The 27,894-nt window shown below is 36.1% G+C and overlaps 1 protein-coding gene across 7 annotated transcripts; it reads left to right on the top strand.

The window, feature by feature from the left end:
- The first annotated feature begins 55 nt into the window (after positions 1–55).
- Pax (paxillin) lies at positions 56–27,894 on the top strand. 7 transcript variants are annotated; one of them, XM_018502377.1, is made up of 11 exons: positions 4,563–4,918; positions 14,842–15,005; positions 21,761–21,938; positions 22,382–22,514; positions 22,774–22,975; positions 24,411–24,701; positions 24,794–24,967; positions 25,307–25,537; positions 25,742–25,854; positions 27,178–27,290; positions 27,371–27,894. In XM_018502377.1, the coding sequence occupies exons 1-11, from the start codon at positions 4,825–4,827 to the stop codon at positions 27,514–27,516; spliced, it is 1,839 nt and encodes a 612-aa protein (XP_018357879.1). In that variant the 5' UTR covers positions 4,563–4,824; the 3' UTR covers positions 27,517–27,894. The 7 variants fall into 7 exon arrangements, with proteins under 7 accessions (XP_018357878.1, XP_018357879.1, XP_018357874.1 ...); XM_018502374.1 differs by lacking the exons at positions 4,563–4,918; positions 25,742–25,854 and adding exons at positions 6,907–6,925; positions 9,056–9,177 and having other exon boundaries at positions 27,170–27,290; positions 27,371–27,893; XM_018502373.1 differs by lacking the exons at positions 4,563–4,918; positions 25,742–25,854 and adding exons at positions 8,620–8,644; positions 9,056–9,177 and having other exon boundaries at positions 27,170–27,290; positions 27,371–27,893.

Genomic DNA, 27,894 nt, shown 5'->3' with positions numbered 1-27,894 from the left:
GAGTCGGAGTGGAGCGAGTTGTCCAGCGCACGACGGTGACAAGGGCTGCGTTCTCTCGGCGATCGGCACGACCTGTTCGGGTGGGTGGAGGTGGCCGCGATACCCCGGAGTTTCGTGGGACTGAGATTCCGGCTCGCATCATGGACGATCTAGGTGAGTAGAACTCGGAAAAGTCGGAAAATTCCGGCCAGACGCCGAGTTAACCTCACACAAACGCGCATAGCCTGTCATAAGGACGACGCAGGGATGCTGCTACTCGTCGATCCGTGAGAGGATCACGTTGGCAGACGCATCGCTGAGTATCGCTGAAACCGGATCTCTTTCGTCAAGTGACACTTAAAAGATGTTTTCATTCGGGCCTGTCAAAGGCGATTACTGGAATCGAGGTTACGTTTTCTTTTTTTTTTCTTTTTTTCGAAGATCTCGGCACTCTTTGAGGTGTATTTGTTTGCGTTCGCCAGGCACGTTGATACCTGTCAACATTCTGGAGCGCGTTTGGTACCGTTACGCTGTCATCAAGAACACTGACAGTTTAAGATGCATTTCTTTTTACGTCTTTCAGGAATGTTGGAATTTATTGATATGAAGACTTCCTTAAGTGTTGATGAAGATATCATTGCTTTGAAACGTGTTTTCGAGATTATAAGACTTATATTGTCATCTAGCAATGAATATCGCTACTATTTTTTACGTAATATTTTGAGTCACAAAAAATGCAAGAAATTGTTTTAAATTAATACAGGAAAGAATAATTTTGCTGAAGTAGATATAGATCTGAAAGTAATTTTATTAAAGCATCAAAATAACTACGTTAGACAGATATGATTAAAAAATAATTTTGTTAAATTATTAAAATAATTATGTAGAATGCTCAAATATAATGAGTGATGCTGCAATAAGTTTAGATATTCTAATAATTTAAATATCCTACATGATTGTTTTGATGGCCCAGCAAAATTATTTTTGAATCTATATTTAGCTAAATTTTTATATACTTCGGCAAAACTATTTTTTCCATGTGTAATTAGAAATAATTATATTAAAAATAATATATATCATTTAATACATACATTTGATACATAATATATACATACTATATGTATAATTTTAAATTATATATGGTATATATTATGTATTAAATAAATAATATATATTAGAAATTACAATTACATATATTATATTTATAATTTATTTTAAATTATAGACATATATACTATGTATAAATACATCTTTGAACATAACGACATCAAGGGACATTAATCCTACACTGAGAAAAAAATAGCTTAAATTTAAATAAATATTTATTTTTTATATACTGCCAACTAAACATTTACTTACAATAAATAAATATTTATTTAATAAAAAGAATTAATTAATGTCAAATTAATTTTTGTACTAAATAAATATATTTTCATATTTAATAAATATTTAGTTGATACCATTTAAATAAATATTTAATGAAATGTAGGATATTTGTTCTCAGTGTATTCGTGTACTCTCTGAACGACTTTCTCATACGTTTTGTCGGCAGTTCTCTCGACTCGTTTCCAATTTGCTAACATCATCACGAATCCGCATAGAGATCCGTGGATAAAGCATGCTGAATATCCACGAGAATGGGGGAGAAAAGCTGCGAGAAACTGGAGGGGCATGGTCGCGATCGCGACTATTATCTTGTACTCCTATATGGCGAGAAGGCCTCATTGCATCAGTGTTATGCCAACTGTACATTAGTTTGTCACGCACTCGTTATGGTACCGCAGCTCGGTACATTCGTGACGTGAGACGGGACATTTCACTTTACACGCACTGATCGGAAATGCGAGACGTCAGGCGCTGAAATAATCTCGGGCAAACGGAGAGAAATCCCTTGTGTACGATACAAACTTGACGAACTTAGAGTCATGTGATTTATATAAATTAGGGATGAAATGTATTGGTATTGTGTTCCGAGTTAAGTGCAAAAGAACCACATTGCGCATTTCAATGAGAATATCTGAAAGTGAATGATATGTCTGCATCGTTTTGCTTTTCTGATCGACATCTAATGGTTGCGGTTGTTAATATACTAGCGATATGATAAAAAAATCCTACTATACTGCACGTACTTTGTCATTTAAACGCGTGTAATCCTAAAATCCGTCATCGGTGTGCAAGAATTTAATCACTATTTCCTGTAGAAAAATTCTGGTCACATATTTAACACTGATATAAAGAAGATATTGTTTTAACTATAGAGTATTAAAATTATTCCATAATAATTTGCGCCATTTAGCCGCATTGACTCTCATTAGCCTACTTTTATCTGTGTGTTATTTAACATTGATATTAAATCTACAACTATATTTTATAGAGTATACATTATATCTTTTTTCCGTGATCAAATTAGTGTACACTTTTGGAACTTAAAGTGAGATAACTATATGTTTGATATTTTGCTAAAGCGAGAAAAAAGTTCTAATGCAGTCTAGTATAGGGAAAAAAAAACAGACCTAATGGTATCCTAATATTGAACTGTTCATTATAAATGATGAGACTTTTTTAATTAAAAACGACTCCTTCAATAAAATGTCCATGTATGTAGCGGAATGATTCTTTCTCGTGAGAGATCAATGTTGTGTAATTCGCAAAACGCGCTAATCTTTAGGGGTCGACGGGTATTCGCGTTGATAACACGGTAACCCTGATAACGATGGCAATGTCAGCATACGGTGGCTCGATATGCCGTATCTGATCGCCGAGATATATTTTTATTTCTTTTCTTCTTATATTTTTATTGCTCTGGAAATAAATCGATGGGTATGAATTTAGTTAACCCTCCGAAGTTGACGTCAAAATCTGTAATATATATAGCTACTGACGTTGGATCTGTAACACCCTCACGGTTTTACTGAAATATCCAAAGAAACTAAATGCAGATCTGAAAATAATTTTATTTGGAGTATCAAAATAATTATGTAGGATATATATATATATATATATATATATATTTCTGTGTGCAAAAGCCACTAGATATTATGTTCCACCATCATGTGTCTCTCTTTCTTTCTCTTTCGTAGCGTCTCGTCTTTTTATATCTACATAAGTCTTCCCTTCACTATCCATTTCCCTCTCTCTTTCTTCATCTATTTATTTACCTGTCCTTTCTTGTTCGTCTCTCTCTTCTCTTTCTCATTCTGCTACACCTGTCTTTTCCGCAACGATTTTCTTTCCTCTTCGTCCGTCTCACTTTCTACGAAAGTGAAGACAGTGGCCAAGACGAAAGAGGTCGAAAGAGAGCTCTCTATGACACTGGGCGCGGGTGAGCGCCGGAAATATACCCGCGCGTGGCATCTCGTCTTGCTCTTGTTCGCCGGCGTTCACCAAGCCGGCATCGTCACCAAAGAACCGCGCGTCGTCCGTGTTGCTCTCGTGGCAGTCGCGACAAATTTCCCGTCCCGACGCGCGTTCTCCGCCGCGCGTGTCGGCCTCGTTACTCGGTTCCGGAGGGAAATCGCGTCGCTGCGCCGAATCGCTCGTTTATTTCAGCGGATAATCCATCACGGAGATGCCCCAGTGCGAATTCCGCTGCGGATTCGTATGATCGCGTAGTTACACGATCGGATATTCCCTTCTAGAGCTCCCCATCCGAGAACGAATCTCTTTTTCTAATCTTGAATGTCATTCAACTGCGTTGTTAATTGGAAAATGCATTTTTTTTACAGAAGATTGAGAAACGGCCATGTATTTTCTGAGCATTACAAGTTTTCGAAACGAAAGCCATAGTTATCCTTCGACCGTTCTGGTGAAGTGTGAAAGGGTTAAAGTCACCCTCTACGAAATGTGCAATAATTATAGTTCGAGTAAGTCATGTTACTGACATGCATTATCACGATCTATTGATTTACTTGAAGAGAGCTTCACGAGGTGGCCCGAGTGAAATTTACACGGTGTTAAAATTAGCCTATGGTCCACTTGAACTTTACTAACACAGTTAAGGACCAACTTCTTCTCTGTTGAACCGTCGTGTAAATCATTTCACTCAACATAGTGCTTCGGGACGCTTCATTTCTTCCTTATACTCTTATTTCTAAATCTAGAGTTCGTTGCTCCTCGTAGTTGTAAAGACAGGAAAACAGACGTTTATTCTCACGAAATATCTGCGTGATTGATCACTATATATTGAGAGATCTTGGAAAAAGAAAAAAATGCAATTTGAATCATATTAATTTATGGAAAGAAAGACTTTACTGAAGTATTTAAAAATTCAGCTAGATGCAGATTCGAAAATAATTGTGTAGGACATTTCAAACTGCAATGCTAGAATGTTCGAACTTTTTGCAATATCGCTCATCATATTTGAGATTCCTTAGTTATTTTGATGGTCCAACAAAATTATTTTTAGATCTCTATCTAAATTTTTAGATATTTCAACGAAATCACTCTTTCCTTGTTACACATTTGTTTCTTTAATTCCATCTATTATATTTTTTACTTATTATATCGCAAGTTTTTCTGTTTTAAACAGCCATAATTTATACTATTATTATAAAATACAATAATTATTTTTTATATGTGAGTAGAAATCTCGATAAAAAAATTAAATCCCTCGTTGTTAACTTGTAACTTGGACATTTGGGAAAGCTGATCTTCCATCACGCTAACCCGTTAAATTAGCACCAATTCGCCGTCACGCGTCAACGAATATCGTAATTACTTCCCCGGGGTGGAGGAAAGAGACTTATGTCACTGTTTACCCGACGATCACCACGTGAGTGAACACGTGCACGCGTACGCACGCGCATCCAATTCCTCCTACGCAAGTGTGTGCGTGTGCGCGCGAGAATGGCGATGGATCGGACAATGTACGGCAAGGTGGAGCCAGGCGACACTTATCAGCCCTACAGGATTACCATGAAGAAGGGCTCGCCTCCTGGATGTAAGTTTATCAAACGGGGTGTGTTCCCCACATAAACGCGACAATAACGCAAATGGTGGATCCATCAGAATTAATTGATGCTTTTATAAGTGTATACTATTGCTCATTCTTATTAATTCGGGATGCACCCCCCATTGATCGATTGATTAGATATTAAAGATTCTTTTATTAGCAATAATGTCAGCATCGAAATAAAAACAATTTCTGGTTGAAAATGGACGAATCAGAATTTTTTTTTATAAAATTTATTAGAATTCTAGTTGAGATAACCGGAATTCTGGTTGATACAATATTTCTGGTAAAATCTATTAGAATTTTTATTTTTACCAGAATAATTATATTAATCAGAATTCTAGTTATCTCAACTAGAATTCTAGTAGACTTCACCAGAAAATTCGTCCATTTTCCATCAAAATTACTAATTATTCCAACCAGATCACTTTTCTCAGTGAAGCGAAGGATTTTAGTCGATTTATAGATGCTCTAAGATTTATGTTTTGTAAGATGTAATTTGAAGTTGTTTCGTTAATAGTTATTTAGTCACCCTATTGAAAGACATTTTGATGACTAACACTCATATTTACAATTAGAGCGTTTACTAAAAATTAACGGTGTTCTTAGAGTTAGTCATAGGTTGCTCTATCGAAAACAGACAAAGCTTTTATTGTACATTATGTTGGGAATTGTTCGATTCAGAGAATTCCTAATGCTACTGCAATATTTGATTTGAATAAATAAATTATTCCTTTTTGCGAAAATTAATTGACGTTTTTATAATTATATATTATTGCTTATTCTTATTAATTCGCAATGTGTCCCCTATTGATCGATTAATTAGATATTAAAGCAATTCTCGCAAATTTTATTAAAATCAAGTAGTACATGAAATGATACGTCAGTTTCTAATGCAGAGTGATTCTCATAAGTATATGATATGATATGATAGAAGCACTATTTGATTTGAATAAATAAATTATTCTGCATTATTGATCCTTAAAAGACTTCGTGTTGTTCTGAGCTTGGATATCTTTTCATGCATCACTCATCACTTTTCTAGAATAAAAAGATCACGTGACTAACAATTCGATCACATTAACTTTTTTATTACTACACTGAGAAAAATTTCTGGTTGAAAATGAATGAAGTATTAGATTCTGATGATATCAATCAGAATTTTAATCAAGATAACTAGATATCTAATCATGATGACTAGAAATCCGATTGATATGATCAGAATCTAACTGGTTCATCCAACCAGAAATTTTTCTCAGTGTAGAAACAAGCGATGAGCAATGTATGAAAAGTACCTTCAGGATTATCAGTGAAAGGAATTGCGGTCGGCCATGATTTAAATCTATTTTGAAGTGTTTTGCAGTAACTGAGATATGTCGATGCAAATGACACGATGTGAAAGAACGGAATTAATTTCTGAATGTATTACAAGAACTTGTACCGAGGGTATTATCTGCATTTATGGATAGATTACGTCCGCTGCTTATCTCAGACATGATGCAATCAGACATCCATCAGAATATTCATTGGCGGTTCTCTCGATCGATCGGCGATCCGGTTACACCCGCATGCAATTAAGCACGCAACGCCCTCAAGATTATCGCAGCATTGCCGGCATGTTCTTTGACGATCGCTCGTACGATCGCCGTAAATTCAAGGTGAACACCGGTGCGTAGGTATCTCCTCTTCCTCGATCGTTCCTCGGGGGGATCCGCACCTCCATATGAGGTCAGCCTCACGTAGTTTCCACCTCCTACGCTCGCCCGCTCGCGGCGCAAATATGTAGGAAGGCACGATAAAGGAATCGCGCATACTCGGTTTAGATACCAGTCGATCGATTGACCGAGTAATCAGTAAAAAAATATTCTGTCCGAGGGAGAAGGACCCGCGTCCGTGTCTTTTGTAATTACTTCGCAATTAACATCCTTTGCAAACGAGATCGATTAACGGAGGAGACGAGAAGAACTTTTCGAGAAGAGTGTTCTTCGTGTTGAAGTATTACGTAGTTAATATTGTCTTTTTTTGCAATTATATGGAATATTGTCGAACATAAAATAGGTGGGTTAATCGATTCTGACGTTAATTATAGTGATCGTGTATGCGAATCATATGTGCGATGGTTTGGGAGTTGCAGTGTGTTTTAGGGTGTGATATTTTTTTTCCTTCATCGATCGTTACCTTGATTTGTTTAATTGAAGTCTTCTAAATGTCGGGATCTTCCGACATTTTCTTGTCCCTGATTCGGTCTGTATTAAAATCATAGATTGCGGTCTGTATTAAAATCATTGTTGGCGAGAGGGTGATGCACGGGAGAGGGCGATCTCACGTAACAGAGATTTCGTAAGCGTGACAGCCGCAATAACAACACGTGGTGCCAGTACCTCCTGGTCCTGCCAGACATCCGGAGCCGATCGATCATCTCTCCGCGAATCATCTCGTCGTAGCTCCACACACGTGCTCGTTTGCTCCACGTGTCCAGTTTTGGTAGTACCAGTCGTCGATACACAGTTTTGCTGAAGTATTTAAAAAGCTAGATACAGGTCTGAAAACTTGGTTTTTTTACTCCTAATAAACATTACGATCTCGTTAAAGAGCATTTAACAAGGTGTTTTTTTAATGTAATATATTGGATATGTGTGGAAAGAATTCAGTAAGTTTCATATAACAATTTTGTTGAACTACTAAAATAATTATGTAAAACACTCAAACTGATTACTACATAGAAGGTCAAAACTTTTTGCAACATTGCTCATCATGCTTGAGATTTCTTTGTAATTATTTTGGTTGTCCAACAAAATTATTTTCAGATGTGTATCTAGTTAAATTTTTAGATATTTTAGTAGAACCGTTTTTTTTTTGTGTACGATCAACATTGATAACGGGGTTTGATAAAGTTCAATGCTCATCGATTTCGTCTTCGCGACCGTGACTTCTTGACCTCGTGACGACAATCACGTATATTTAAGGCACAATTACTCAATCAGCGTCATTATTCTATTGTTCGCGATTTCATTATTTGTAGCAGTCGAAAATCTAGTAGACGCGCGGTTCTTTTTGCTTCTTCGAGAACTTCATGAATTTAATTCTAAAGTCTATTCTCAGAATAAATGTAATCATATTTTTACTCCCTCTGTCTGCAATCTAGATGTTTTTTTTTGTCCAGTCCAAATTTTTTATTATTTTAGGCTTTCAGAAAATATGGAAAAATTTAGGGTTTATACTTTCTAACATCTCTGTTACATAATAAATATTATAAGATATTTTTAAAAGGGGAGAACGAACTTCACTCTCCTTTATTTTAAAGAAATTTAAAAATAAAATTCGCTTTAAAAAACTCAGATTGCAGATAGAGGGTTAAATCTAGACTAATATTTTTTCGACTTATCAAGAAGGTCGTTGTTTGTAAATGCTGACTCATCAAATCGGATGTCCACACCTTATCTGAGACATGCGACATTTCCGACACGCAATCACGGTCATGATCGATCAAGAAACAAACACACGTGCAATTCGCGATAGTGTGGTTGCGTTTCTGGAGTAGGATTAAAGTGTCCAGCTAGAAAACGGGTCTAGCTAGTTCTGCTCTAATTTGAGGTTTATTTTTATCTCACTGCCAGCAAGTTAGAGCACAACACAGACGTCGTGGTGAATTCAGTTCTCGCGTGATTTACAGAGAATCCGGACGGGAACGGTTATCGTTATCGATAACGAACGGTAGATATTTTTGGCTTAATCTTTACGTCTGTTTACATCCTCGAGCTGCCATCTGTCGTTTCAGCTGTCTGTCGTATATTTCTCGTGGCATCCTCTCATTAGTAATAATATTTCAAAATCTGATTGTCATCGATAAGAACGCAGGATGGCTCAGAAATCACTACTACGAGAAACAACTTATATATTAGTATAAGAAGTTTAATATCACAGATATTATTATATGGGAATTGATGTCGATTTAAGAATAAAAAAATGTATATGTTGATTGTAATTTCTATAGGTTTTTGTACATGTTGATGTGTACAAAACACAATGACGCTTAATAGGTTGTCTATGAATTTATTTTTGAAGTAATGACTTCTTGGCCAGAGCCTGTAACAACGTTGTAACATCTCGTTGTTCCTCGCGTAGAGAAAGTGCGTGAGTTACTTGAAAACGCGTAAAAATGGCGGATGTGATGAGGCCTGTCTCGCCGATTTCACCGGTTCGCTTGGCGACGATTCGACGTCACGCACGGTGGGAGCAATACGTCAGTAAGTATTGAGAAATCGCCTGTAATTAAATCCTAATTCCGACAATATATGTGGCTCGTCTTGTGATGTATGCCTTTTGTAATTCATCTTTATTTTTTAGTAGTACAGAAATATTTTATTTTATGGTTTGTAAGAAAATAAATAAAAGATTATATATTTAGATAGAGATAAAAAATATTGTTAAATAAAAGACAATTATGATATTATAAAAGATAAATTCAACACAAATTTACTTTTTATAACATCATAATTATCTTCTATTTGACAATATTTTTTTCCGGAAAATGAAGTTTTAGAAACTTCGGATTATATCATCTTTTCTTAATGTTTATACACCTTGATGTATAATTTTAAGTTGGTCTCTTCAAATAAGCATATAAATTTAAGTTGGTCTCTTCTTCGTTTCGCCAAGTTTTGTATTAGCGCTTCGCATTTGGCCGCGATTAGGCTCGCGAGTAATTCAGATTGATGGGAATTTATATCGCGGTAGTAAGGAGGAAGATAGTTGCTAGTAGTTCACGTCACGGAGTTCTCCGTCCTTCTCGCAATTTACGCAAGATACGTGCGTGCGTTACGCACCCGCGGTACGCGCAATATTGATGTCCGGCTCGCGGTATGAATCAGCCGTACAAAATAGACCTCGATAAGCTCCGCAGGCTTCGTGCCAGTGCTGAAGTCCCATTCAGACGATTACCCAATGCCTGCTCTCGCGGGCGCACGCGAGGCGCAAAAAGAGATCGCGTTAACGGAGCGCAAAAACGCAAACGCATCGCGCGTGCAGCACGCAGGGAAGTACGCACGAATGCGTCTGAAAGTCCATCTGAATAATTCCGCGAATATTTTTTGAAAATTTACGTATTCGAAATATGTTCACGCATTATCAAAATCTTATCAAGATTTTTTAACTTGTTTTACTATAAAATATTTATTCTGATATTATATTTTTAACGACGATATTTGAAAATCGGTAATTTCAGAAAGCTCATAAAAGTCTAATTTTTGGAGAATTGAAAAGAACGTTCTAATTTTGACAATTATAATATACTAAAAATAATTAAAAATATGTAAAAGATGTCTCATTATCTTATACATTGAGTGGAACGTGACACTCTTAAAATTTGTTTAAAAAATTTAATTTTGAAAATATTAGCTTTTGATGTTTCTAAAATAGATCGATTGATTTAATGCATGCGTTTAATCGTGAAACTATAATTTTATCGTAATATTTTATGTCAAAGCTTGGGACGTTTAGCCTTCTCTTGCCATCTACGTTGTATTTACGTCAACAGAATACTGCACGATTGTTCGTTTTATAGCACATTAAAGTGCTTTAAAAGACCGGTCCACTTTAACTACTTGCAAAGACTAGTTCGTCTTTGAGTTTTCTCAAAGCTATTTTAAACTTGCAATATTCATCGTTAATTATTACTAATTAATTAGAAATTAAAAAATTGACGAAGCAAAGTTAAATTAATCAAGCTTCAAAATAATCTAAAAATTGAGGTAAAAACTTTTTAGCAGAGAAAAAGCAGAAAGTCTGTATATTTGAATTCGTTCCTAAATAATCAAACTCCTGGATCGCTGAAGCTTCCCATAATTTCTTCAGCTTTGCTCTAAACTTCAGAAATTAAAAAATTTTTCCGCGACCCAAAAATTGAGGAATTTTATTTAAGATGGACATTTGAGATGAATATTTAAGTTGAACTCTGCGAAGTCAAGTTATCAAATTGCTCTAAGAAGGCGAAATAGGACACCCTGTATTTCTGCTCTCCTAGAACTCCCTGAACAGCTGAATATTTCCTCGAAGCTACGACATGTTTGTACGACGGTGCAATCGGGTTCCCCGTAATCAGGCGGGGAGACATGTCGCGAAGCAACCAGCCGCCTAGGCGTCCGTTTCTTCTGAATACCGCAGCTTCCGTCCAACATACGGGAATGCCCCACTACCGATCGTCTTAATGCCTGCTTAATGTCCTTCCTCCTCTCCAGCTTCGTTCCTTCTTCCAGCGCGCGGTATCGCCTTCCTGCGCACTTCAATGACAATCAGTCCCGCCGACGTTCCCGTGTGCACCGCGTCGTTCGCACGTGTGCATCCATTTAAACACGTGTTGTCCCTCTGGAGTGCGTGGAAAGATCGGAGTGAAATCCTTTGGAACCTCTCGTAAATGGAGTTGTTCGGGGTGAAGTCGAAAAGAGCCGTGTGAATGACGATATAAAGCACTTGGACTTTGATTTCATCTCCTTCGAGAATTTTTTTGTGCGGGAATTATAGTTGGATCTTGATATATCGACGCTCAATTAACTGACGTTCCTCGTATTTCTTTCGTATATATGAATTTGTTTTACATTCTGAAGCGAACATACAGAAAAATAACATATGTTGTACGCAAGTAATAATTACTTGTTCCAAGTATTTCAAAAGTTTATGTACCCACAAATCTATCATAAGTTCATTACAAGCATCAAATTTGTTCAAAATATATTATAAATCCTAGTGAGTTTAATACTTCAATCAAGATTGTTAAATTAAAACAAATTCGATTTGCTTGTTATATAAAATTGATTACTTTTTCGATCAATTTCATAATTTTCTTCAAAAGAAAATGAATTTTTATTTTGAGTACATAATAATGAATTTTTCTAAAATTTGTAATAAGTATATTTTAAGATATATTATCAAGAAAATATTCTATGTTAATCATTAAAAGGAAGAAATTGAGCAATTACTTTTTTAGCGCCAGAATATTTTTCTGTATGTACACGGAAAGAATGGTTTTGTTGAAGTATTTAAAAATGTAGTTATATATAGATATAGATATAAAAATAATTTTGTTGGACTATTAAAATAATTATGTAAAATATATATATACTCAGTTAATTGCTAGAACGTCATAAGTTTTTGCAGTATTGCTATCATGCTTGAGTTTTCTACATAGTTTAACAAAATTATTTTTAGATTTATATCTACCTAAATTTTTTGATATTTCAGTAAAATTGTTTTTTCCTTGTAGATGATGAGATAATAATAATAACGACAATAATCTCAGAATATTTACTCAACTGGCGCGATACGTTACAATTTGCGATAAATTTGCAGATTAAAACGCTCGATAAACATATATTTTTCTTATCAGCGCCAGTCTTTAACGCGATAGAGCGTCACGATTTCTCAGTTCGCTTCGCTTTTCTCATATTTCGCTTCGGTGAACTAATTCTCCGCTGTATTTCTCGGTATAGCGTCACAGAATTACGTATGCATTCTTTCTTAACTCACATTTTTTGTTAAAACTATTTATCGAGTCCTCCGGGAGTTTTTAATATTTTTAATGATTATTTTTTATCTCTTACATTTTTACTTTTTTTTATATTGTTATTTGGTACGCAGGAGACAAACGTTTTGCTTGCGAGAAGAGTCGCACCGGGATCTTCAGTTTCGTGATTTTTTCGCTCGCGGATTTGTCCCCTCGGTTTCGCGCTTTCTCCGCATTTTTACGACGGACTCGCCAAAGTTGTCCTGAAACTCGCGCCCACCGCTTACGGGGTTCAACGTTCCTGAAATAGTGGGTGTGTCGGACCTCTCTCACGATGGAGACGACGCACGTGCCCGAAGAAGAGAACATGTACCAGGTGTACAATCATGAGAGAGCGACTAGTAACCTCGTTACTCTCGGTAAACGCATATTTCTCTAATAATTAATCCTTACACGATTTCATGTCCTGATCCATATTTTTATTTTCGAAAAATTGGAAACATCAAGCAATTAATCAGAGTTGCTATGGACCTGGAAAACCGGGAAAAGTCAGGGAAATTGAAATTGGTCATGAAAAACCGGAAAAAGTCAGGGAAAAATAAAAAAAGTTTAGAATTTTAAAATTTGCTCACAATTTCTTTAAATTGCTCCTATTCCAAATAATTGTTACTATTTTAAATATTACATCTGACGTTTATAGTCAAAGTACGTTCAAAACTTGTGCACGTTAAACGATATTTTAATAAAATAATTAAAATATATATTTTATTCAGTAGTTTTAATCGCTCTTTTTCGTCATAACAGCATTCTTTTTTCCAAAATCAAATTATTTTTTGTTGGCTTGAATTTGCACCCAAAATTTTATTATGCTATCCATACTTTTTTGCATTGTTTTTAATAATATAGACTAGCTTTCCTACAATCCTTGAGTCTAAATATTAAAATTTACCTATTTTATAGTCATAGAAAATTTTCCATTTTTATCTGGAAAACTTGGAAAAATCAGGGAATTTTTAAATTCATTTTTTGTAACAACCCTTTTAATTATAACATTTATATACAATTTTTTTTTTAATATTTAACCCTTTACAGATATTTTTCAAAGTATATGTAAGAATCACTTAATAATTTTTGTATATTTGTTAAAATAAAAATTTACTTAGACACAAACAACCTATTGTATGTAGTAAAATCATCATGTGTACTTAAGGATTAAACTTGCAAGGAACAAACTTAACTATAGCAAGTTTAAGGGAACAAACAACGAGCTAGTTCGAGTAGAACGAGCGAATTTCTGGAAGAAATTCTGAAGTTTCTAGTCTTTAAGGAATTCTCTTATAAACAGGCGAAAGTTCAGACAAGAAATCAATCTTTTACCGTCGACATTTTACGCACGAGAAACCCATTGTAACGTAGGTCAGAAAAGGATGTGAATTTGCAACAATAGAAATTCACATAGCCTTCCTCGACTAATATTGCAACGAATTTCTCACGCTGTTACGACAGTAAAATGTTTATAAGTACCTCATTACAGCTTTTCCATGATACCAATCAACTCTCCCTTATTTTTCTCCGCGTATTCAATATTAAACGCGTGATTAACCATAATTAAAATATGTATTTTAATGTATAATTTTGTCGTACCATTTTGTATGTATAATTTTGTCGGCACTTTAATTTACGTTTGGCATTTATATTTTGTTTTTACATTAAATTTATTGTTTATTGTTCACATGGATTACGTATTCGCATAAATTACACGATATTATAGTGTTTAGCTAGTAAACAGATAGATGATGTCTCCTGATATTTTAAATTAAAAAATTAAACGTGCCATAGCATTCACGCGCTTGTCAAGGACGGCAGCGAAGCGGTAGGCATGGCGTCATCATGAAACAATGTCGCAATATTTTTCCTTTTTTACATATGGTAGCTCGAAATTAAATGAATGAGTCCGATTGATTTAATGATGCGATATCAATTTAGGATATAATTTTCTGCCTCATAAAGATACTTGTCAAATTATTATTTTTAAAAAGTTAACATATATTGCATCAATTAAGAACAAATTATTTGATAAAAATAGAAGTAGGAACAATTATATTTTGCTTCCTGTTCATTATACTGTGCTTTGAATAAAGATACTTTACAGCGATATAATTAAAGATCTGATAGATTGTTTACAATAATTAATTCTTCAATTGTTATTAATTTACTACGGAATAATAAACAGGAAATAAAGATAGAGGCTTTTAAATAAAAAGAACCAAACGCTTCGGTTTAAAAATATCCACATTAAAAAATTTCAATTCTAATCTAAATGATGAGATAACGTGAGGAACCACGTGTTACTTCTTTTATGTGGATTAAAATTGCGAGGTAGATTAAAATTAATCTATCGATTTATTTCCAGATGCGTTGCTGGCGGACCTACAGAATACCGTGTCATCGGAGGGAAATCACGTCGGCGGAGGTAATGCGACACCCGGTTATGGATCGCTGAATGGTGCTCGCGTTCACACAACCACCGCGTACAGATCTTATGACAATCGAACATCGCCACTGCCATCGCAATCGGTACGTCAATCCTTTTAGTCTCAATTAGATCACTAATAGATCGACGAGGACGCGCCTTTTGCGTGTGTTTGCTTAATTATGGAGGTTTACGTCGAAAAACCTTAGACCCTGCGTGTTCAGCTATCTCCTATGTTGATTATACGGCACAATCAAATCTATGGCTGGTATTCTGTCAATTCTTACATTTAAAACTGTCTTAAGTATAATCTTAAGATGTCGTGAATAATCAGAGAACTGCATTAGTATCTTATGATCTTATTTAAGACGGTCTTAAAATAAGAATCGACTATGAGTATGGGTCTATATCTTTGCAGTGTATCAGCTGATTAAGTTAGATTTGCAAAGAGAATTTTATAAGGGTAGGATTCTGTTTTGATACGCCGGAATTGCAAGAACGGCCCCGATGATAAGACGCAAGAACATCGCGGTGGTTTATCGATGAACCAGGGAAGCTCAACCTGTCGTTGAAGAGACGTTGCTGAAGTCGTGGACGTGGTTCGCCAGATGGAGCCAAGTGGTTCAACGGCGACTTCAACTGTCCAGCAGTCGCGGTTTTCCCACAAAGCATGTAATAAACTGCCAACGCAAAGCGACTTTGGTGCCAAACGCGTTTGACATATTTCAATGCACGCGCGCAATCACAAAAGATAAAGAAAACTCTACTATTTCCGACAGAACTGTGTGGTAATAGAAATCCTTTATTTACTATACTAATGTAAATCCTATTTTCCCTGTCATCTCTCTTTGTTGAAATGTTAAAATATTAGACACATTCGTTGTACCTTTGTTATTTATCACGTTTTTATTCTTTCGATGCTGGACTCGTAAATTCAATATAATTTAATTTCGATGTAATGTAAATTTTAGTATATATGTGCATTGAAAAAATTTACTCTCTAAATCTTAATACATATAATATTTCTTTGAACAGTACTAAACAAACATTTACTTACAGTAAATAAATATTTACAAACGAAAAAATGACAGTCAAATTAATTGTTTTTGTCAAATAAATATATGTTTACATTTATTAAATATTTGCATGGAATTATTCAAAGAAATATTTAGCATCTTTTTTTTCTGTGCAGGACACTCTTCAGATGCTATACAAAATTAACTCTTTGGCACTAATGTCGTTTTGCGATTCCAGTCTACAAAACGTCTCGAAATAGAGCAATCCGTCGTCATGGTCGCGAAAGCGTGACACAGAGGGAATCCATAAATAAACTTCTTCGCCGACGGTTAATAACTGTCGATACGATGTCTCGGCGAGATACAGCGTGGTCTTGTCAATGTCGATCGCTCGCTAGCTTTCAGGGCCACAAACATCATTAATATACGGACATTCACGATTAAACGGGATCCAGTTAGAATCTCTCGTCGAGGGACTTTACTCTCAAATGTGGATGCTTCTAAATGAAAATGTTTAAATCTTTTTAGACCTTTTTTAGTCCTATCTCACCTTTCTAACATGAACTCTTATCGGAACTCGCAAAGTGCATAAAGTATTTAATATTAATATGTAAGTTTTAATTCGTTTATTTACCCTCTGCATAACATAACAATTCTGTTATTTTGCGGGCGGATAATATTGTGAACTTGCGTAATATTTGATCGGCGGACGTTCTGAAATATTTTCAGAGCGTGACCACTTAAATTTGTTTAGACATGGAATCGTCCGTGTTATAATCATGAAAATAGACCGCTAAAGAAGTTGAAGGGACCGAACTCTCGGCGTATTTCGCGCGTGACAAAATTCTGGTATCTCTCGCGTTAACCATCAGTTGTTTTGAGAAGGGAAAAAAGAGAAACTTGTAGAGTCATAAAACACGGTCGAAAATAACTGTGATGCAACGGGGTTAAATTTAGAATCAATATCGTGTCTAAAATTGACTACCTGAAGCATCACTACAGGCAACAACGTTTGCGTGGCAAACGGAATCGCGTATCAACCCGGAGAGAGATTCTCGAGTTACTCTTGTTAATCTTTATTTTAACTGGGAAAAACTTAAACGAGGCTGAAGATGCAAAGATTACGCACACAAACTGAGCTTAATTTAATCAAGTATTCGTTGCGGATAAAATTGTGAATGAAGAAAATTCGATTTTGGATTGTTGATACATCACACAAAAAATTTCAGAAATCAGCTTCTAATTAATCAGTTAAAAATTTTAAAAGAATATTAAATATGAAGAAGTAAATAAATTGTACTATACCGAGATATTTTTCTTGCCTTTTTTATAATTAAAATTGCGACATTAAGAATATTAGCAATGTCATTAAATATTATTCTCAATATTCGAGAAATAATATGATACACAAATAAAAGTGTCGTACAGTAATATTACGTACAATATTATTCTGTACATAGAAGACCAGTCGGTGCACTTCCGCGAGTTTTTCCGCGACAAAGAGATCCCCATCTGTTACGTTCCCTGCCGATTTTATCGATTCTCGTTCGGCCTAGGACAGCGCGGCCTCTATTATTCATGATTCTCGACTCATGTCGCGCTCCGGTTGCAAAATTTGCGGTCGAACGCGACTAAGTCGGCTATATACGCACCGTATATTTGCTGACAGCGCCAGTCCTTGTTGAATCGCGCTTTATTGCCATACAAAAAAAAATAAAACCACCTCTGTCCATCTGTAGTCCGACAGCTTGTGACGTCAAGTCGCGGAATTATGTATTTATGCATTCAGGAGTGTACAAATATTATTTTTCGCTGACTTTTGCACACCTCGATATTTTCCGTACAGCGAGAACTTGTGCATATTGAAAGTAGAATTGAGGTACAGACAAGCACAGAATCGATTTCGATGCATTTTGCAGTGGAAATCGTGCGATTAGAGGAAGTATTCGCAGTTTTACTTTTAACTTTTCTTACGGGATACTTTATTTTTAATCGAAAGAAAAACTTATTACTGTCTTACCATTTTTTATCGGAAAAAGAATTTAAAGACAATTTAAAAAAATAATTTCTCTTTAACATTCAGGAGAAACTGGATACATTCAATGTTTGGTTCTGCGAGTGTTTGCTTGAGAAAATAGTAAATGATTTAAGCAAGATCAGAATGATTAAAAAATGATAAATTTATTTATTACTTCTTGGCTGGTCATTCACTTATTCTACTTCGATTAGTATTGTTTATATAGAAACAATGGAGGAGAACGACACCCTACGTTAGGTCAATGACTTCTGAAAGTCCAGGTAGTCGTACTGTAGTCGTATTACTTTATTCGAGTTATTTAAATAATAACTTAGATTGCAACATTGACTGTGACATTTTTAAATTAATTATTATAAGAATTATACATTTGTATAAATATTAGTTTTATGATCATATTTATTGTTCAACTATATTTTTAATTTATACTTAAATATTGTGTTAGGTAATACATTTTTGTAACATTTAATTATTTATACAGTACAGTATAGTATTATTACATATTATTACAACAAATAATGTATACTTTTGAATTAATAATTTTTCTATGTTTTGTTCACAACATGAAACCTGTTTAAACTTAAAAAAGAGAGAAATTCGCGTGTTTAACCGATTGTTTTACGACTAATGAATTAGGACAGCTAAGAAATTTCCGACAGCTGTATCCTCTGCATGTTATAAATCGCCCTCACATAAATCGTACTAGACATTATTCTTCTTGAAACGTGTCGTTATAGCATCGATCTGTCATCAAGTTTGCACTGCAGTCGTGCTCGGATGTGATCCAGTTCCGATACAGTCCGAGACCTATTTTTGCGATGGCCAACTAGGTGAAATTGTTAGCGAACTTGTTTTTGTAAAGCGTTTTGATGCGGATATGTCACAATCTTTGATTTAAAAATCACATCGCAGAAAAATTAACTGTCATTAATTATAAATTACAAATAACAACAAATTATATTTGCATCTGTTGACAATTTTTCATTTTTAATACAGTTAATAATTAATTTAATTAAATTGATTTATAGTATCATAAATTTTTTTTAATTATCAAGTCTTTGTCGCAGATAATCTCTAATAAAATAAAAATATTCTTAATGATAAATTTCTTATCGATTTGAGACATCTCTCTAGGCTTTGTTATTTCAACATTGTCCTTCGCGATATTGTCCAATACGCAATTGCACGACATGACGCTAAACAACGGCTCAGGTTACAAGACACGTCGATGATGGCAATAACCATTTTCCTGAATTACCGTGCCGGGTGCCAAATCCTGCCGTCGTCGTGCTGAAGGTCACGAGCTGTTTAAGCTTTCCCTTTGAAGCGCGAATTTAGCCTGCGCCAGCATGGTTCCAGAATGCGATTTGCGTTGCGGCTGCATCTGCAGCCCGTTGCATAAACACTGAATGCGGTAACAACGCGAGCACGTGACCGCATACATGCTGGACGCATGATGTTATCTCAGATGGGTGAAGCGTACAAAGTATCTTTTAAATGCCGTTTTATTCCCGAGAGGAACCAACGAAAAATTTTGAGAAAACCAGATGTTTAATTGAAAATAATAGACTTGTTAAAAATGGCGAAAATAATAGACTTATAATAAATTGGTTCTTCTTAGACTAATCATTCTTGATTATAGTTATATATTAATTATTGGAAAAAGTGTCTGGTTGTATTAATTGAAATTCTGATTGAAAATGGACAAATCAGAATTTTTTAATTGAGATAATCAGATTGATATGATCAGGATCTTCTGGTTTGTTACTTTTTAACCAGAAATCTTTCTAAGTGTAGATATCCATGTTAGGTGAAATTGTTCAAAATTTATGGAAGGCGAACGTACGATAATTTTTTTCATTCTTACGAGAAAAACCCTAAATTTATTAAAGAATCTTCTATCACACAATAATTTAACAGTTGCAACGCATCGTGCGATAATGTGAAGATTGCACGAGAGACTTTACAGATACTACCTCGTGTTAATAATGATGCCGCCACCAAAATTTCCCACCAAGCGCCGATACGTCTTGCTGACATGTTTCTGCTGGCTTACCGCGGATATATTTTTAGATCGACAACTCATCGTGTAACCTAGTTTCCGTCCAGCAAGATGCGCTATAATGTTGCTTTATTGCAAAAAAATAGTCATGCGGGAGTTCGGCGATAAATCTTGTCATCTTTATTTGCTTTTCAGAAATTCGACTGCACACAATTTGTCTATTATTTTTGGAAATTATTTGAAAAAACGTAATTTAATATTTAATATCATAAAATATCAATATCATGAAAATCTTAAAAATCATTTGTTTCATTATAATGACATGGTTTTACAATAATTGCAAAAAATATATTGAATTATAAATGTATACGACAATTGCGTTAAACGCAAGAAAGAAAGCTAAAGAAATTGTATATTTTAGGTATAAATTATTATAGATAGACTTTTCATTATATTAATAATAACATTATTAATGTCCTGCGATTTAAATAGGGAGGATAACCGCCGTAAATTACAGTAGCAATTTATTTTTATGTAGGGAGGACTATTAGTGATCGACCCCAATTGTACTAGTTTTGTTACGCATCATTTCCTCTTCAAAGACTCGTAAGAGCTCCAATTTATCGTTACGGATGGTTGCAGTTCGCATTTGGCCATCGATTAGCCTGACGTCAAGCATCAAATTTAATTTTGGTAAACAAGTCTGAGCAACTTCTCGCGAGTCGCCAATTTTGTAATTGGAAATTGGAACATCTTTGATTTACTTATTAAAACGATATCTTTAACTTAGAATAGATGGACGGAAATTATACATAAAACAACACGTTCAATTATCTAATAGTTTTTAAAAAACTATTATTGTTTAAAAAAATTATATTATAAAACTATGATTCATATTATTGTGTAAATACGAATCTATTTTGTACAATCATTATAAATTATATTTGTATTGATTAAATTATATGACGCGCCAAAAATTTTATTACGTTTCCTAATCTTATTTAGTAATCTTATTCAATTAAATTTTATTCAATATTATTATTGAACATTTATCTTTTTAAGCAGAGGAGATGCGTGATGGTAATCCATATTTTTAGGACATTTTCTCTTGCGGCTAAAAGCGATCTAAAATTGACTTTGTCGGGACTAAAAACGCACATCGTCCTAAACGACAACGTTCCACACGCGCCGCATAACGATTCTAGTGACATCATAGTTCTAAATAATAACTGCACTTTGCGGAAACTTGGCAGGACATTGCTTTTTGTCGATTAACAAGCCAAGAACACCTGGGTGAACGCAAAATGTCACACAGCTGCCGTTCAAGCCGTCTTTGTATTGTCCATTCATCCGAAGTAGTTATAATTTTTCTAACCGCTTTCCATATTTCAGTGAAATTTAAAGACTTAATTTAAATTATTAGGACTCTATGTTAGGACTCTATATTCTATAATTGAAAAACACTTTTAAAAACCATTAAACTGGAATTTCGTCACAAGCATGGAATTAACAATAAAATTGTTAACTAATACAATGGGACTAAATTTTACACTTGAAATCGCACGTCAATTATAAAGACTAAATTCATAAGAACGAATATTTCGAGACATGGCAAACCTCTTATAAAAAATATTAATGAGTTAAATATTAATGAGTTGTTGCATTAATTCTTTTAAAACAATTTTTTTTATATAGTACTATAAAAAAATTGTTATGTAAGATAATTGGTGTCTTTGACAAATACATATATGATATGAAGGAACTTCGAGCCGTTCGATTCATCGCGACCTTTCCCGAATGTTGTAGCCGACTTATCAGAATCGCGAGGCGATAGAGGAAACCATGGGTAAAACCGGAAGTACGTCTTACACCCAGGCCAGCACCGGGAGCAAGATGCCTTCCCTCAATAACAATCTTTCCGAATTGGACACCCTCCTGCAAGACTTGAGCAACGCGCGCTATAATGCCCACTATCAAGAAAGAGGTTGACTATTTAGACTCTTAATTCTTTCCCGAACGGTCTGTCAATTTTTTTCAACGTACATTCTTTGTGACTCCAATTTATAACTCTCTGAATCTCTTTAAAAAATCACGAACGATATTAAATATAGAAGCTTTTTCATCTTAGATCTCATAGACTCAAATAGGACTAACAGTATCTTGTTCTTTAATTAATCTTTATTTGATATAATTTAAACAAAGATTTAATTCGCAATTTTATTTAAGAAAATTAAATATTGATTGCTAAGAAAGCAATAGATGAAACGTTTGCCGAGTAGAAATTAGTTTTATTTGCGACAAATCAAAGAGAACGCGATAATTACGATAACGTCTCTTCCATTTTCTTCATATATTGTCAAACCCTTCGGGAAAGGTCAGAGACGGTTTCACAGGAGCGGTTTATCGCACAGAGTTCGATGATTGTAGACAGCCGCGCGTCTGCGACAGGAGTGAACGGGGGTGCGACCAGCCCTATGCTCCGTTCTCCAAGTAGCATGTCAGCCTCTCGACCCACCGTCGACTCGTTGCTTGAGGAACTAAGCACCGCAGTGCCTAACGGGTGAGCTTTCTGTGTATGCGCGCAAATTAATCCTAAAACAATGTAAGAACTGGCTGCTTTCAAACATTTAGCTCTTGCAATTAATAATTTCGAGATTGAAATAATTATATAGTTCCGGCGAGTTCAGACTTCGACGATTATCGTTCGATTATTCGTGCGATCGTAGAAGATCGAACTCACCGGTGAACCGGGGATTTCAATCCCTGAGATAATTCGCGTTCGGTAAAATGGACTATTGTCCCTCCCTCCCTTCGAGCAGAGACTATCCCGCCGACGGAAAGGTGAGAGTCACCATACAAGAAACGTCCACGGAGATACAGCCGGTCTACGACGGCTATCCCTCCAGTCAGCATGGCTCGTTGAATCGAACCGAGGTTCACAGGAGTTACCCTAACGGTCATACCGCGAGTAACGCTACCAAGGAGCTGGACGACCTAATGGCTTCGCTTTCCGAATTTAAGGTACCCATTCATCCATAATAACGTAATCACGTAATTGCGATACATAACGCGATTGACCCTTGCGAAGCGGCTGATATCTTAATATTTCATTTTCCAGAGAGATTAAATATATCTCTAATTTTTTAATTAAAAGAAGTCAATAAATGATTAAAAATACAGCAAATGTATTAATAATATTGAAAAGTTAGTAGAAAATTATCATATAAAAAAACATAAATTGGAGAGACTGCCGTTCCTAAAGGGTTAAATAGCTTTTTCGGTATCCACATCGGCTTTCAACCTTCAATGTTGCCAATGAGCATGAGATCGCTAAATAAATGGACAAGACTTGCTTGCCGAAGTTTTGTTGCTGGCTGGAAGCCGAATGGACTCACACATTTTTATGTTTAATCTCGTACCGAAAGAGATGTTGCTTCTCGTTTGCATTGTGTACATAACCAGGTAACATTCTAAAGGTAACATTCAAGCATTTAGAAGATATGTCTACTGTTCCATAATGTATCATTAAACTCAGTGGTATCATTATCTTTCCCGTGTAAGTTCTCCGTACACGGATCCACATGTAGCTGTTGACGAAACAGGTATACAGGCTGCTGTTCGACTATCCCTGATCGTTCGCCGCTTTGATTTATCGCGGAATCGGAAAACACCGGGACGTTAGATCCACTCCTGCCCATTCTTGGCTCCCCACGTTACGAAAATAACCACCTCGCCACCACCGTGGAGCCGGGGACTACCTACCGGAGCCGCACTAGATATTCCTCCCCGACGACCTCCTTCATTTCCCGCGGCTGCGAAAGAAGGGGGACCAAGAAGACGAAGCCACGGAGAGGTGGGGCACCCGCGCGTCGGTGTGACCCACCGGAACACCCGAAGCTTTCGGCCAGTCTGCAAGCTCGCCCGTGGTGATCGACATCTCCTATTTTACCTTACCATCTCGCCCGTGGGTCTTCATTTTTCCTCACTCGACATCTCGCGGACTTGCTATCCTTGACATCCCGACCCTTTTCTCTCACCTTGCCCGTCAAATCAGCGATACTCAACCTTGAACAACCTTCGCATCCCGACACCTCTCACTCGACACCTGACAATACGTACACATACAGACACGTGCACGATTGATACCAATACTCGTAGAATTATACATCTTTTTTACGCGGGGAATTATACATCTTTTTTTTTTTCGAGGATTTAGTGCGACGAGTGCAACTCATCTCAACTTTTCGAGAAATTAAGATTATCGATCTCCAGGTTGAGGACATTTTTTTTCATACTTTAAAATGGCATCTTTTTTAAATTTTGTATTGCTTGATTTTCTCAACCTCAAGATGGAGATCACAGCGTTCACACTTCGGATTTAATCTTAATTTCTCGGATAGAGAGTTGTCACTTGGATTTTTACGCGTTCGATCCTACGATCTGCATATCTTTGCAGATCAATAGCGGTACTCATCAGCACCAGACGGTGACCGACTCTCCATACGCGAAGCCAAACAAAGCCACCAAAAGCTCACAGAGTCCTTTGCCCAACGAGGGCACGCAGACCCGCGTTCACATCACCGAGACTCACACAACCCACCTCTACCATCCAGGAGAGAGCCAACCTCTGAAACAGAACCAGTTGGATTCTATGCTCGGCAATCTTCAGGCCGACATGAGCCGCCAAGGTGTCAACACAACCCAGAAAGGATGCTGCAGCGCCTGCGAGAAACCTATCGTGGGCCAGGTAGCCGTCAACCGCGTCATAATCCTTGAGAGTTGATGCGATGTTCGGCGATTGGATATCCTCCTTGACTTAATAATGTTCTTGCTGCGCAGGTGATAACGGCCTTGGGCAAGACGTGGCATCCAGAACACTTCACATGTACTCACTGCAACCAGGAGTTGGGTACACGGAACTTCTTCGAGAGGGAAGGTCATCCTTATTGCGAAACGGACTATCATAACTTGTTCTCTCCTCGTTGCGCTTATTGCAACGGGCCCATTCTCGATGTAAAGTTTGCGGAATTTCGGGGCTTTTAAGGGAAAGAGTATATTTGTCGTGGATTTCATAAGTGCAATTGAGAGGAACAAAAACGAACAATAAAAGACACAAATCTTCAATTTTCCCTTGAACTTTTCATCCCTTGGCATTCATGGAATACCTGAACGACATAATAAATTTTAAATTTTAATTTATAGAATTTTTTCTCTGGATCATAATGCTAGTTACAATACAGAAAAAAATTAATTATCACTGAAAGTTAATCTATACTCTTTTCCTGGATGCCTCTAAATGTCTCATCGCGCAAAGTCGCGCTGATGGATTTGAAAGAAATGTTTTTCTTTCAGAAATGTGTGACCGCCCTGGAGAAGACTTGGCACACCGAGCACTTCTTTTGCGCTCAGTGCGGCAAGCAGTTCGGCGAGGAGGGCTTCCACGAACGAGACGGCAAGCCCTACTGCCGCGAGGATTACTTCGACATGTTCGCACCCAAGTGCGGTGGTTGCAATCGCGCTATCATGGAAAATTATATATCTGCGCTTAATAGTCAGTGGCATCCGGACTGCTTCGTTTGCAGGGTAGGTATCATACTTGTGAGATTTGTGTATCTTATTACCAAATTTTATTTTCAGCGTAAACCTTACGAGATCATCAACATCTTCGTTTTCTTCATGCGTGAAGGAAACGAAGGAAAGATTTCCTTCATCTTAAAAATCCCAAAAAATCGCGGAGAAACCGTCACAAAACCATAGATCAAGCACATTAAATTCTGACAATTACAGGATTGCAAGAATCCGGTCTCCGGAAAGTCCTTCTATGCGATGGAGGGACAGCCGGTGTGTCCCAAGTGCGTTGGGGTAGACGACGACGACGAGGAAGAGGAAGAGCAAGAGGCGTAAGGGCGCCGCTCGATCCCGCCGCCTCACGTCGTCGTACCAATTCCTCACGCCGAATTTCTTTATCACTATCGCCCAGTTACCCCCGCATGATATGTTGCCCCTTGTATGCCCTCCGGCTCTATGAATGCGGAGCCACTCCCCTGATTCTCTGACAGGTGATTTAGCTTGGCGCTGAGGAAGACCGAGTGCGGAGAAACACCGATTACAAGTCGCCGTCGCTTTAATTCCGCATCGCAAAAGAAAAACACACTTTCCACACTCGGATACAACACTCTTACATCGCAGGGCATACTCTCGGCAAGCACAAGTACGAGCTAGCTGCTTTTGTTTTCAAGCTCGCGCCTTGACATTTTGCCGAGCTCTTGACAATAGAGAGGAATTCTGTAGAGTCGCGCGGATACTATTAGTACTATTTATGAAAAGTAAAGAGATAAACCTTCCCTTCCTTCTCATCCCACTTCCTTCCAAAAAAAAAAGAAAACCCCCAAAACAAAAACACACGCGACACCGAGAGTCGACTGGCTCATCTACACACCCAGCGACTCGGAGATGCGCGTCTTGGCAAAAGACACGGGGAAGAACCAGCAGCTGAACGCTGTGAACAGCAATGCCATTGTTATAGATGGATGTTTTCATTTCTTAAGGTGTATAGTAACAACAGATGAATAGAATTGACATGAAAAATTCGTCTCGAGAAAAGTTGAACAATTAATTTCTCTCTCGATCAAAATATTTTTTTTATGGTTAAATTATCATATGAATATATATAGATATAATTGTTTCTGTGAAGGAATTTAAGCAAGTCAAGAAAATACATATTAATTAAAAAAAATTCAATTCTTCTGGTAATATTATACACTTTTTATCACAATTTACTGATAAATACAAAATATAAATCGTATACTGATTTCTAATCAATTTTTATTTAACGTCGTTTAATTTTATATGAATCTCGTTTTACTCAAGACGAGGAATAGTAGTGGAATATAGCGTATACAAAATGTTTCCAAGTTACTATCAATTTCTTGTATTTGTAATTTTTAAATATTCGCAAACATTTTTTTCTTAGAAACTATTATTATTAATGTTTTCATATTATGATATTAATGATACATTTCATTCAATATATTTACATAAAGTTTTGCAATTTTTCCATTGTTTTTTTCATGGAACAAGATAGTATTCATCTTTTAATTGAAATAATGATATATATTTTTTTAAAGTTTACAGAATTTTGTAGCGTGACATTTTTCTCGTATATTAAACTTTTTTATACAATATTCTCAAACGCGCCTATTTTTTATTTTGCAGGATTGCAGACAGAAGTTTCAGGGCGGATCCTTCTTCGATCATGAGGGATTGCCATATTGCGAGACACATTATCATGCTAAGAGAGGATCCTTATGTGCAGGATGCCACAAGCCCATTACCGGTGAGTGTGCTAAATTTTTTAAAATAAGATTTTGAATACTGTGATACTAATATCATTTTTTGTATTTTGCTTTTTTGCAGGTCGTTGCATAACGGCGATGTTCCGCAAATTCCATCCCGAGCACTTTGTATGTGCATTTTGTTTGAAACAATTAAACAAGGGCACATTCAAGGAGCAAAACGACAAACCTTACTGCCATGGCTGCTTTGAGAAACTCTTCGGATAAATATAATCTTTTTCGAAATTTTTTTTGTAACGCAATAAAACGAGAGGCTGTTTCTCTCGGCAACGTTTTATTACTCTTGACGAAATACGTATACGGTATAAACATTTACTTGCTTTGATTGTCTACATATAGAAGTGCGAGAACTCACATTGCCTAAAGTAGCCTTATAGAAAAAAAATTTTCATTTTTTTAACTAAATATTGACTAACGAATGGTGTATGCAAAAGGACATGAATAGAATTTGAATTAAGAGATTAAATGATCTGTTATCTCATCTTGATCGCCATATTTATGAAATTGAGATCAATTTTATACAATTTTTTTTAGGGAAATTAAATGAGATTATAAGAGATAAAGTTATATATGAATGAGTACAAT

This window comes from Trachymyrmex cornetzi, unplaced genomic scaffold, assembly GCF_001594075.2.
Source record: "Trachymyrmex cornetzi isolate Tcor2-1 unplaced genomic scaffold, Tcor1.1 scaffold147, whole genome shotgun sequence".
Taxonomy (NCBI): domain Eukaryota; kingdom Metazoa; phylum Arthropoda; class Insecta; order Hymenoptera; family Formicidae; genus Trachymyrmex; species Trachymyrmex cornetzi.
This window is presented reverse-complemented; position numbering and strand designations above follow the sequence as displayed.